Raw genomic sequence first — 13,123 nt, 5'->3', positions numbered from 1 at the left:
ACTGTGACAACAGGACAATTTGGATTAAAGCGTGCTCCTAGAGATTCCCCATGTGAGAGATTTTGGGTGCGGGGGGTGTTCCCCCTTGCTAGGATGTGTGCTGGAGGAAGAGCTCTGGATAGGAATGGCTGGCAGCCTCACTCATGTTCAAAGCATCCCCTGATACCGGGCCTTCAAAAGAAATAAAGAATGCCAAGAGCAAAAACCTACAGAAACAAACAAAAAAACCCAAACCCCCTGAATCCATGCTCCAGCCAGTGCTTCTCGGTACGGCGCCCGGAGAGCCGGCACCGGCAGGGGTAAGCGAGGCTTTTGCAAGGACAGCAGAAGTAGGTGGCCGAGAGGCGTGTCCCGATAAAATCTAATTGCCCTATCGATCGGCTCCGGAGCCGCGCTCGGCTGCGGGAATGATTGAGATATTCTTACGTGTTTGATGCATGGGAGCCGTATCTCACCGCCCGGGGCCCACTGGGGACCCGGGGGTGTTGCAGCGATCTCTTAATCACGGAGCAAACCCGCGCGTGTTGGGCCTGCTCTGCGGCACTGCAGATTTATTACAATTATTATCACTGATGCACTTGGATTTCCTTAGGTCCCAGGGGGTGCTGGGTTTCGGGGAAGAGCTGCCCTGCTCATAACTCTGAATTTTTAACTGGCTGAGGAAAACCATCTCAGTCCTAGGTTAGGAATTCACACATCTGCACCGTCGTATCCTTTGCTTTTCATGCCATCCTTCCTTCCGTCTCATCTGGGTTGGCTGTTGGCAGTGTCAGGTTCTCACGCTTTTAAGAACAGTAAATTTTCTGCTGCTTCTGCTTTCTCTTCCTCTCTTTGTGGCTGGGAGTGGAAGAGCTCGTGCTCGCAGGTTGAGAGCACTGGTTCGTACGGTCTCTGGGTAACGTCTGCTCACCAAACGGTTGTGCAAGTTTCAAGCGTGCAAATATTCATTGCTTCCAGCACAGACTGTAAATGTTCGTGGAGGATTGGGGAATGTGGTGCAAGGGAAGGGTGTTGGCCCCTCTGCCAGCTCCAGTGCTCCCCATTGATCGCAGTGATATCCAGCTCCTCTTCTGAAGCCTAGGTTATATCTGCGCTGGGCTTCCACCCAGCTGCTGGGTTTAATCTCCTCCTCCTCTGAGCCGAACCTGACTTCATAAAGGTCAGTATTATTATTTAAAATTGGAGCTGGCTGATGCAGCTGCTGAGAGGGGAGGGCGGCGAGGTGCCCCCCTGTGCGGAGAGGAGAGGCGAGCTGCTCCCCTGGGGCTGGCAGTCTGCGGGAGGGCAGGGGAACACGCAGGGAGCCTGCCTGGAAAAATGGGCTTTGGCCATGCCCAGAGCTCCCGGGGCTGTTTACCTGCGAGAGGTCGGTGCTCGCTCCTCCCTTGGCCCCGCAGACCTGATTTTCCGTTCGGTCCTTCTCTCGCGGTGGTGCTCTGCAGCGGGAAATGCCGGAGGATGCTTTCCTTGGTGCTAATTAAATTGCAGTCACGATGGGGATGTAATATGCCAAATGGAGGAAGAAAGGAAAAGTACCTATAATGGGGGCTGTACTTCCTTGGGAACACACGGAGACAGCCTGCGTTGGTGAGATTCAGTAAGAGGCTTAGCAACATCTGCAAAGGTAGAGCAAGTGTGCTGAAATGCCTCCGGGGGAGCGCGCGTGGGAGGGGAGGGCAGGCGGCGAGCCTAATGAGAATATAAAAGTCGTTTCCAAATGGATCAGATAAAGGCGAGGCAGCAGACAGGGTACAGCGGTGGCACTACAGAGGGGCTTACCTTGAGAGCGGATGATGGCACAAGGCACTTTTAATCTTAATTGAGAGAGAGAGGCACACACGGGGATGAGCAGAGCCGGGGCTGCTTGACAAAGGCGCGGCGGCAAAGCTGGCGGTTTGCACATCAAACACGGATTTAGAGCCCCTTTAAGCAGCTAGCGGTGTGCCTGTAAACAAGTCCAATCCCCTCTATCCCGTTTGGCTAATGCAGCCTGCCAGGGGAGGGCGGAGAAGCCCTCGTGGAGCTCCTGGGGCAGGCACCCGTGGCTCTCCCTTGCGTGGGCACACGCTGCTCGAGGAGGTGCACACGCGTTTTGCAGTCCTGGTCCCATGGCCCTGCCTCATTTCCCTCCTGCAGAACTCCTCTTTCTCCTCCTCTCCTAATTCCTCCTCTTTCTCACCAAACCCCTTCAGTTCTGCAGATTTCATGGCTTTCCATTTCCAGGAGGACTTTTGCACGGGTAGAAGCGGAGGCAGCAGGCTTGCTGGTGCTGGAGGAGGCGGCTGGATCTTCCCTCTCCTCCTCCTGCCCCTCGTGGGGTTGGCTTGATGTCTGAACATGGTCTGAGAGGGCACTTCATGGGCACAGCAAGTCCTGGTGCTTTTTCTCTTGTGTCTCAAAAACATCCTGAAAGAGATCTCTCTCCCTCTCCAGGGTTATTTGTTCTTCTGTATTAAGGCTCCCGTCTCATCTTTCTGCTTGATGCTCTGTTGACTAAGAGAAGGAGAAGGAGAAATGTCAGGAGTGAACTGCAGACAGCGTCCCGTGTCCAAAATCAGTCTCGGGACTTTCCTCTGCTAGGGAGGAGTTAATGTGGGGGCTGAGAAGGAACTGGGATCAGGGATGTCGTAGCTAATGATTAGAGACAGAGGCACAGCGAACGGCTGTTTTCTGAGCGTGTGATAATGAGGTAGGATGCAGGCATGTTTTCATTTAACAAAGCAAAACAATAACAAAAAAAAAAGCAGCAGCCTTTATTGAATTGCTGCCTTAAATTGAGCAGAAAATCAGCACCAAGAGGGCATCTGGGAGCTGTAAGCCCAGCCACCCTTGTTCGCATGTTTTTCCACGAAGGACAGTTGTTCGCCTAGGCAACGTGAGGGTCTAGGCTCTGTCGGTGCCGTTTGTCCACTTGGCTCGGATCTGGAGAATTGTCCTTTCTTTGTGCTCCATTTAAGTTAATTTTTATTTTTTTCTGAAGCCTGGCTGGAGGCAGCCAGCATCCTTCTGTAATCCAGATGGAGGTCTTGGGAGGTGAAGGAAAAATGGGAAAGCCAGACATGGAAGCACTCAGCATTCCCTTTTGCCGTGTCCTGCATAGGTCAGTGCAGTGCCTTTTGCTGGTGTCATCGTGAAGGTTCTGGCTTTGTCACTGCAGGAGGAGAAGGAAATAAGGTAGTTCAGTGCCCTGTGCTTGGAGCAAGCGGCTTGGCCTCCCCTGTGGCCGGTGTGCTCCGTGCAGCCCAGCACAGCAAGGACACAGCATCCGTGGCCCCGTCCGCTGGCTCAGCCTCCAGACTTAGGTTGGCACGCGTGGTGGCTTTGAAACGGAAATCAGCGGCGATTTTCTTCCTTTCCTTGCAGCTCTAGGAGGAGCAGGATTATCCTGCTTCCAAAAATAACCTCCTCCCTGCTCCCACCTCCTTTCCCAGGTGTCTCACAGGCGGCTCGCAAAGCGCTGAAAACGAATCGTCGGCGCGGTGACACCTCCCTGATGTTAAATACAGAAATCCAGTACGGATCGTGGTTGGTACCTGACATGTCCCCTTCTGTGAGCCCCTGCCACGAGTCCGGGTGATGCTTCAGAGGCAGGGTTTGGCAGTGCTCCTGCTCCGGCACACGAATTTGTCGTCAGGTTTGGATGCTGCGGGTTTGGTCCTGCAAACCTGAGCCTCCTGCTCTTGCTGCATGGCAGGTGTGACCCTGTTCCCCCCAGCCTGCTTGCCTGGAAAGCTTGCCCTGGGATTTGGTGCTTGGGTAGCAGGCATGGAGCTGCTGCCCCGCTCCTTGTTTCCTTGAAGTCGAAGCCCTGCCGGGGCAGGTCCTGCCTTCCAGCGCTGCTCCAGCACACGTACCCTTTGGCAAAGCATGCCCGAGGGCTTCTGGTGGAGGTGAGCCTCCCCGGTGCGAATCAAGAGCAGGAGATGGGAGGGGGTTCTCAAGGATGTGAGTGCGAGGAACCAGCTCCTAAATGAAATGAGATGATGCACTCTCCCCGGGTGCAAGCTTGTGGCATCAGACCTGGTCAGAGCAGCCAGCGGTGCCACGTGCTTTAGGTCAGGTGTGAATGGAGCTGGGAGCAGCTGTCCCAGGGTGGAGGCCTGGGGGTTGGAAAGATTTTATTAACCCTTTGCCATGAGCAAGAGGAGGGTCGCCTGCCTGTCTCATTAATTTTTCAGCTCTGCACAAGCCTTTTGTTCCAATTCCTTTTCTTCTCTTTGCTCCTCTCCCATTTCCTGCTCTTTTCCCTCCTCCTTGCCTTTCCTTGGTTCTCAGACCCTTTTTTCCCTCCTTTTGCCTCCATCCTTACTCCTCATCCCACACGCGCGCCCTTCCTCCCTCCCATTCCTCTTCCTCCCTTCGGTTCCCGGGTCCTCCTCCCCGTTGGCCCTTCCCCACCCTCCCTCCATCGCCGAGCTCCTGGGGAAGAAGACAATTCGAAGGCTTTCCTCTGCTCTCAGCTGAGAGGCTCCTTCCCTCAAGCCAATCAATGGCAGCCTTTCAGCCCCAGTGGGGCTTGGCAAACATTAGATCAATAAGTTATTAGCACCATTCTGTCAGCTGTAATGTGGAGATTGATCGGGGCCGGGGCTCCTGCATGCTGCCTGGCACTTCCCCAGCCTGATAAAGATGACAGATTAAGGGAATAAGAAAAAGGAATTAAGGAGTCTGGCTGTCAAAGCTGTCACGGGTTGGAGGAGCGCTGTTTTTTTCCAGGGGCTGAATGAGTGCAATCGGACATTTAAATGGTGCGAAGGGCACAGCACCACCAGCAGCTCTGTTGGAAACTGTGATCTTGGGCGTTCGCTTTCATAAAGAGCTGCTGGGGGTGGAGGCAGCACCAGGGAGCTGGCGGGGACCATGCGCGGCAGAGCCAGGAGCCCCTGGGGAAACGCCAGCCCTGGCCCTGCCACACCGCCCCGTCTGCCCTTTGGGGTTGTGTCGTATTCCCCAGGACCCAGAGAGGTATCTGTGGCAGAGGACCGGTGCCAGGTTTCATAGCTTTTTATCACGGGTGGATAAATGGAGGCCAGACGACCGCTGCCTGGGAGGTTTGTGGTCCCTCGAGGAGACGCGGCGCGATCCTTATTGGAGCTGGGCTTAAGCCTTTGGATTTAACAAGCTTCCCCCTCCTCCCGTCCTGCCCACGAGAGCAGCTCCTTCCTAGAGCTGGCAGGATCCTGGACTTCCAGCCCAGCCTCCCTCCTTCAATCTTTTCTGAAACAGAGTGGGGATTCACAAGTTTGCAATCGCTAAAAAGCCTCTCTGCAGCATATAAAATGAATGCAGATCTCTCTCTTAAGTGCAGTATATCCTCTCCATGAGTGTTTTTCATACTATGAATATTTACCACCTTTTTATGGCTCGGCGCATGCTGTAAAAATGAATTTTGTAGGAAACTGGGCGACGAGGGGACGTTGGAGCACCTTCCCTAATAAACAGCCTCGTTACAGCCGGGTAGGAGGACGGCTCCAGCACGACCTGCACCTCGTTCCTGGGGAACTGAAATATTGGGCTGGCCTTTTAGGAGTTTGGCTCCAGCTAGCGAGCACGAGGAGGTGGGAAGAAGCAGGATACTGTTTGCCTGGTAGGAGGAAAGGCAGATGGCCCAGCGGTTGGAGCTGAGAAGGGGGATGCGGGCTCCTTCCCAAGGCTAGGAAAGGCTGGTTGATGTGTTGTACGTCGGGAATCCTTCTACGACACTCTTCTTGTGTGCTCCTGCAGCCTGTTAGCTGGCATTTAGGGAGGAGTGGGTGACACCGGGGCTGCTCTCTGTATTTCACCAAGATCCGTGAGTGACAGCCGCTGACCCTGGGCTGTTGGAGCCCTGCTCTGCTCCTGAGAGCGACCGGACGCCTCTCTGCCAAAATTAAGTTCTCTCAAAGTGAGCAGGAGAGGAAAAAAACACCCTTTGGTTACTTGCTATTGCATCCTCCTTGCTCTGTAGTAAGGGACCGTTAGCGTGCCCCATTCCTCCCTCCATTTGGTTGCTTTTTTCTTCCTGTTTCCAAGAGCTTTTGCCCCGGGGATCTTGACGTGTGATGCTCTGGGGAAGTTTGCAGATACCTTGGTCTGGGTTCGGGACTGTCCTGAGCCAGGAGCGTGCTACTTGCCCTGCTCTTTCAAACCTTTGTGCTGTCGAGACTGGTACAGCAGCCAGCAAAAGGACGCTCTCTGCCCCGGAGGGCTTGTGATCTAAACCTGAATGACAACCAACAAATAGGTGCAGATGTGGAGAGATGAAGGAGCAAGGAGAGAACCTGATGCGATAGCTGAGGCTTGAAGCCTGCCGCCTGCCGTGTCCCTAAAGCCACCGAGCTGACCTGCTGGGTGGAGGCTGCTGCCTTTATTTTGCTGCTGCTCTGACATCCCCTTTGCAGTGACATCTTCCCCCTTCCTTGATCGACCCACCGCTGCCCCGTGAGCTGGCACGCGGCCGCATCGTCCGAGCATCCCAACTTGCAGAAACCCACTGCCTCCCTTCCCCCAGCTCCCCCAATATTTCCCCCCTCCCCGTTCTCGTTGCCCTCAGTTAAATTATGGCCCGTTATTCCCATGACCTTGTGCTTCGCTCTGCCTTTGTTCCATTGATTCCTGCTGGCAAGGGACGGGGCCGATGTGCCGCCAGGCTCCACGCTGCTCCGCGCAGCCTCCCGCCTGGCCCCTCGTCCTCCAGCCTTTGTTGCCAGCAGCCCTGTGACTCGGCGAGCCGGTGCTGCTTCTCGCCGGCAGGGCGCAAGCCCATCGAGGGGGGAAAAAAGTCTCTGGGGTCCCTGCAAACCTGTCATGTCGGGCACGGGAACAGGCTGAGCAGCGGGACTGGAGCACCAGAGCTGCCTGAGCGGAGCAGCTCCGCCGGTGCCAAAGGAGAGGGGAGAGCTGCGTGGAGTGGGATGCTGCCAAGGCATTTCAGGCCGGGCAGTGGGAATTGTCATCCCTGGGGTTTAAGGTCAACGGGGGGCTTAAAAGCAAGGGAAGATGTTTTTCTCCTCTAAAAACAGTGTGGAAGGGGGTGGATGAAAAGGGCTCTCTTCCCTTGTTAGATGTTGGCTATCAGAGCCTGGGTGGATTCCCACGTAGCCTGGCTCGCTTCTCTGTTTACTCAGGGCTTCTGGGGCCAAAAAGCTTTCACAGCAAACCCAGCGATATGGATAGGGAGCGTGAGATAGGGCTTGATCTCCTCCTGCGGCGTCTGTAGCACAACACAGGGCAGCAGCACTGGGTGCAGTGCATCTTCCTCCGTTGTCCACCCATTTCACAGTGTTGGGAGGGCAAAAATTTTGGGACCACCTCAAAGTTGTTCGTTTGGCCTTCTCCAGGTGAAACCTGTGGTCAGCTATTGGGACAGGTTGGGTCCTCACCTTGCTTTGATGCAGTGTGCCCTCGGTGCGTCCTCTCTGCTGCAGACCCACTTGTAAAGGGTGGAGATAACGCGCCCCCCCCCCCCCCCACCACTTTGGGGAAACCTAGAGATAAGTTTTCTAATCTGCCCAGCTGACTTAGGCTCCCGAGTCCTCTCCTCAAAGCTGATAATGAGGCTGGGGATCCTCAGACGTGTTGGTGAGCGTGGCCGTTAAGTCACCCACCTCCACGGAGGGCTGGGAGCCCGGGGATCAGCGGGACCCTGCCAGGTGACGTTCCCACCCGTGGCCTCTAATCGGCGGCCTCTAATTCCCTTCCCACAATGGGAAACAAAAAAATAAGCCATTTTGATTTCTAGATCTTGAGGGAAAATACCAGACTTGGTTTCCAAAAGCTCCCTGGATCGCTCTCTGTGCTGCCTCGTTGGGCCAGGAGCAGCTCCGAAGGCGGTGCAGGGTGTGGGGCCCGTGGGGTGCTGTTGGGTGCTCGTGGTCGGGGCTGTGCGGGCGATCAGTATGCCTGGGGCTTCCTCCGGCACTCCCCGCTTGTCATATCGCCTGGCCGAGCTTCATAACGGCGCCGTTCTGCTGATAATGTCTTTCATTTTCAGCCGGAATATTAAAAAACTGCCCTGATTTGGCCGCCTTGCTATTGAAATGCTTTGCGGAAGGCAGGGGAGCGGAGGCAAAAGCAGGGATTGGGAAAAACAACAGAAAATAAAAGCCCACGCGACTTTGGTCTGCCTCCCCATCTTCACCCAAGGGTGGTGTTCCCTTTTGCAGGGGCACGGCCTGGGCCGTGGAGTCGTGGAGAGGGCTAGGATTGGTGCTGTGCTACGACACATTGCCATTGAGGCTGTACCCCAGAATTGGTAACCTAAGTGGGCACCTGCCTCGTCCCTGCTCTGCAGATAAGGAGGATGAGGAGGGTCTGACCTCTGTAACACTGGGCTGGGATGCAAAAGGCTAATCCTGTGGTCTCCTACTGATGCAGGAGGTCTGGGGCAGGTTGTTGGATCTTTGTGCTTCAATATCGGCTGCAAACGATCCCCTCTTCTTCGCTTAGCATGTGTCTTGTTGGGTTAGTTCCACTTCTGGGGGCAGAGGCATCTCTGGCACATCCCAGGACTTTGCCTTAAATGGAAAAAAAAAGGAAAATTTTCATTCTGTGGTGTGACTGCCATCAAAAGTGCTGGGGAGGAACCCAAATACAGCCTGGGTGCTTTGGTGCAACATGAACCTGAGGTGCGGATCATCTAAGAAGGTAATACATGAACATGGGGATGCCTCAAAATCGGGCTCAGATCCTTGCTAGTTGTGAATTCAAAGCATCTTTGCTGCTTTTGTTATAACTGCTCCACCACGTAACTGGTGCTTCCATCTCCTCTTCCATGGAGCCTCCCCTGCCCGAGGTGCGCCAGAACAAGCCCTGCTGGGTGTTGCTGCCCCCGGCCAGGCTGGGAACGGTGAATTGTGAGCGGGGCACTGGGACTCGGTTCTTCCAGAGCCACAGGTCCCAGATGAGCTCCTGGGGAGGACATGCTGCAAAATCTCCGGCACTGAGGGGCTGCAGCGTCAGGGTGGCATCTCCAGGAAAATCACCACGAAGAAGGAAGAAATCCTTGTGGCCGCCTCTGTGCCCTGTGGCCAGGCGCTTCCTAGCTCTGACGCTGCCTTGGCAAGCTGCTGCAGCTTTGGGGAAGTTATTGGAAGGGGAAACTGAGGCAGGAGGAGGGCTGAAACGCACATCGTGCCGACAGGCTGACTCAACACCTGGAAAGGGAAGCGCCTGGGAAACTTGAGCGCTGCCACTGGCTGCCTCCATCCCTGCCCATCTGTTTTCCAGTCGTTGCTGTTTTGTTGCATTTACTTGGGGCTTCGGTTCCGGCTGGCTGCGAGCCTCCGCAATTGTCTCTGAGTGCCAGCTTTGTTACCGGGCTGGGAGACAGGGTCGGGCGAGATCAGATCGGTGGCAGCCCGTGCTGCGTAAAGCCGTGCAGTGCCACTTGTGGCTGTGCCGAGTGCCAGGAGTGCTCCCGGGATAAAGGGTGCAGATCCGCGCTCGGGCTCTCCCGGTAAATGCAGCGCCGAGGCAGGACCCCGGGCTTGCAGAGCCGGACCCGAAGTGGTGTGCAGTGATTCTGAGTACGAGGGGCGGTCGCTCGGCTCAAAATGTCACCTGCAACCGAAATCATTTCGCTGCTCTTATAAATAGCACCGAGGGGTTTTGTAACCTTTCTTAACTCAGACGCGCCGGGCAAATTGCAGAAGCTCTGCACGCGTGTTGACTCACGGGCAGGTGCAGCGTGTGCTCACTCAGATACGGTGCTTGTTTGCGAGGTTTATTTATTATTATTTTTTAAGATGCTGCATCTTTAACAAGCCCTTGATAGATGAGAATTTGATGCGTGCAGTGACAAACAGTCTCTTCCTTCCTGCCCATATGCAACATCATGCTTTCAGTTTTCCCCAGCATTATTATGGGAGGATATTGATTTTAAATCTGTTCGGGGACGCTGTAATTGTATATTAGATATTTTGTGTTGGTTTGTAGGGCTGCACTAATGCAAAAGGCTTGAGCGTTTCCGTACAATCTAGAGGGGGAAGATTGCTAAGGACCTTGAGGTTTTGAAGAGGAGAGAGGGAGGGAGGGACGGGGGGAGAGAGAGAGAGAGATACTGTGGTAGGAAGATTCAGAGATCTGTTGTGCTTTTTTTTTTGTTGTTGTTTTTTTCCTCCCCTTTCTCTCCCCCAGTTGCTTTGCATCAGGGCATGAAAGGAGTGGAAACACCAGGGGGACAAAAGGCAACAGAACAAATGATGAAACTCAGTAAGGAAATCAACTGGATTCAGAATTTATAGCTCGAAAACGTTGCATTGATCAGAGTGCGAATAGTCATTATGTGCTTTCGGACTGCGTGATTAGGAAAGCAGATCAAGGCTCTCAAGATGATGATTTTTCTTACTTTCATTTTTTTTTTTTTCCTCTGCCTGTAATGCGTGTGTGTGTGTTTGTGTGTGCGAGAGGAGGAAAATACCAAAGTCTCGCTGGCTGATTCTGCAAAGAGGAAAGTACAGCCTTATCTGATGCTCAGGTCTCTCCTCTCTCTCCTAGATGAGATTTTAGGCAAGAGAAGAGTATGTTCTCCCAACAGCAGCAGTGAGTGTCCTTTAGAAAGCAAGAAAGCCCGAAGTGAGTCCCCAAAGGGTAAGTGCCGCTTCTCCCTCCCCCCATCCCCTTCCCCTTTCTTCTCCTTGCTTAAATGTGGAACTTAATTGAAATTAGGGAGGGAGGGAGGGCTGGAGAGGCTGCGGCGGGGTGCTGGAAGTCGCCAGCGCCGAGGGTGCCCGGGGAAGGCTAGCAGCGCTCTCTGCTTTCTTTATCTAATCGCAGGGAAGCTTGCGGTGCGAGAAGGGAATTGCCTCTTAATTAGAATAATTATTTTAGGGCTTAAAAAGCAAGCTGCAGCTTCTGCAGCGGATTTTAGGGGTGTTCCTACTTTACAGGCGGCGTGCCTTGATTATGCGTTTAATATAAAAGATACGGAGAGGCTTATCGTGCTGGCATCTGCTCCTTTAAAGGGAAAAAAGAGGAGCTAGCAGGGAGGATAGGGCTGCCTGCTTGTTTCGTATGCATTTATGGCACTGTTCCTATAGAGATGGAATCCGCGGAAGGTTTGTCTTTTTTAGGGATTTTTTTAATCTCCCGATTTGTTTTAGGGCTCCTCTCTCTAAACGTGATTTTCAAACTTTCTTTACAAGCGGCGAAGCGGGGTGGGTAATGGAGCCTGCAGTTAATGAGTTTGTCTCCAGGTTGCGTAAATGAGGGCTTGCAGGCCGTTCACTTGAAGGCTTTGTTGTTAAGTTCAGACTAATTAGCTGTCAGTAATGCCCACCTCCATCACCGTGCCTAACCTGCACTCTTCTGGCTATTTAGAAAAGAAAAAGGCAGGCTGGCTGGCTGAAGCTAGGTCCTGTTTTGTGGGTTTGGAGGCCAGCAGCTGAGCCTCCTCAAGGTGTCCATCCTGAGTAACGAGTCCAGGGAATCTCAAGGGGGACTCGTACGCAGCAGTTTGTCCTGAAGCCTTCTGAAACCGTGTACTGTATATGATGAGATGTAAAGATATATCACAGAGACTTGTACCACATCCTGATCTTGCATAACGTTCCCGTATATTGTCTCTTCCTGATACCTTGTCCCCAAATTATGATCCGAGAGGCAGCATATTTTGAGAGGCTGCCAAACGCTAGCGTCGCTTCGTACAATAAAGCTAGCATTACCTAAGAACATCCTAAACCTCTTCTTTCACGTAAGCATCTCCTGTCTGCTAAGTCCTCATTCCAATTAAAGGCACCTTAGCTTTTTCCTGGGCTTTTCTGAAAGACAGAAAGATACACTGCTGCTCTTTGCTTGGTTTCCCTGATTGGTTTGTCTGCCCTGCTCCTGTTATCCCAGGAGTTTCTGGCCGCTGTGCAGGTAAGTTCCAGCAGGATGCTGCTGTGGATTCCGAAATTCGTTTGTTACATGGGAGCGTGGGCTCCTGTGCCACAGCCGACAGACCTGCTGTCTGCTTTGCTCGTCTGCTGAGCCTGTGTCCTTCCCAATTCCAGGACCACGAGGCTTAGAAAATGAGCCCAGGTAACAGCAGCCTCTGTGGTCTGGCTGAGAACGGGCTAAACTTCAATCAAGCCATCTGAAACCGAGCTGCTGCATTTGGATTCACCCTAGGAAAGCGCCTGAACCTGCAGAGATGGAGGTTTTGGCCTTTGGAGCAGCCTGGTCAGGCCATCCCATGCTGTTCCCTTCCTCTGCCTTTCTCTTCGCCTGCGTGGGCTGAGCGTGCACTAAGCTAAATCCCGCTCCCTAACTCCGGGTGACTCAGTTTGGGATTCCCCCCGTCGCTCAGAGCGGGGTGCCCAGGAAGCCCCACACACCAGCAAATTTTGAGTTTCCACTCCCACTTTTTTCTCAGAAAGCCTTCCCCGCCCTTTACAGCGGTGCAAGGCGGAGTGGAAACTCTGAGCTGGGCCTTTTGCTAATCCCCCACATTACCTGTTTTTTATTGCGTCCGATCACAGGGGACTCCCCTGCTCTCTCCAGCACCGCGCAGGCATTTTAAGCCTAGGCTGTGCTGATGCTAGCACACCGTTAGAATAGCTGGGGGGAGTAGGAACAGAGTCTTTGGTGCTTTTAGGGCCTTTATTTGCCCACTCCCTGCAAGGCAGAGGGAATAAAGGAGGGGTAGAGCTGGTGTTTCTGTTTCCTGTGCCCCGGACAGTGAGAGCAGCTTGCAGCTGGGAGCTTCCAGACTTGCCGTGCCACTGGCAGTCAGAAGGATGCATGCTGTGCGTGGGCCCCAGGGGCTGGTTATTTGGGATTTGGGACCCACTGCTGCAGAGTGGATCCCAGCTGTGCTTGGTGGGGACAAGAAGTGAATTCAGCCTGAGATTTAGGGGTGGGAGATGGGGGTGACCAGCGGGATTTTGCAGCATCCTCGCCAGGTCTGCACCGCGCTCCGGTCTGCGCCCGTCCTTTCCCCTTGTGCCCCATGCGGGTGCTGCAATCCTGGGGGTGCACAGTGCTTGGTGCCCCTTGCCTTACGGCCCTGATGCAGCCCTGGCACTGCTGCCCCATCTCCCAGCCAGCTTTTTGGAAAGAAGTGACCCCATGCCTGCCACACATCTTGGGGACAAGGCCAGGAGAACAGGGGCAGGCGGGGAAATCACCGCCTCTCCCTCCCCGAGCGAAAAACCACCTGTGG

The 13,123-nt window shown here is 54.0% G+C and overlaps 1 protein-coding gene across 12 annotated transcripts in view; it reads left to right on the top strand.

Annotated features, from left to right (window-relative positions):
• SAMD11 (sterile alpha motif domain containing 11) overlaps positions 1 to 13,123 on the top strand; it is a 173,302-nt gene that overhangs the window by 131,652 nt on the left and 28,527 nt on the right. For 11 of the 12 annotated variants that reach the window (XM_083803253.1, XM_083803254.1, XM_083803255.1 and 8 more), the window contains one exon: positions 10,477 to 10,569. The exons of the other annotated variant lie outside the window; for it this stretch is intronic. In XM_083803253.1, coding sequence (XP_083659379.1) covers positions 10,477 to 10,569 — 93 coding nt within the window. The remainder of the gene's footprint in view (positions 1 to 10,476; positions 10,570 to 13,123) is intronic. 12 annotated transcript variants of the gene reach the window in all.

The sequence above is a fragment of the Anser anser genome (assembly GCF_964211835.1).
Source record: "Anser anser genome assembly, chromosome: 17".
Taxonomy (NCBI): Eukaryota; Metazoa; Chordata; class Aves; order Anseriformes; family Anatidae; genus Anser; species Anser anser.
The sequence above is the reverse complement of the archived record's forward strand: the minus strand, read 5'-3'. Positions and strand labels throughout refer to the sequence as shown.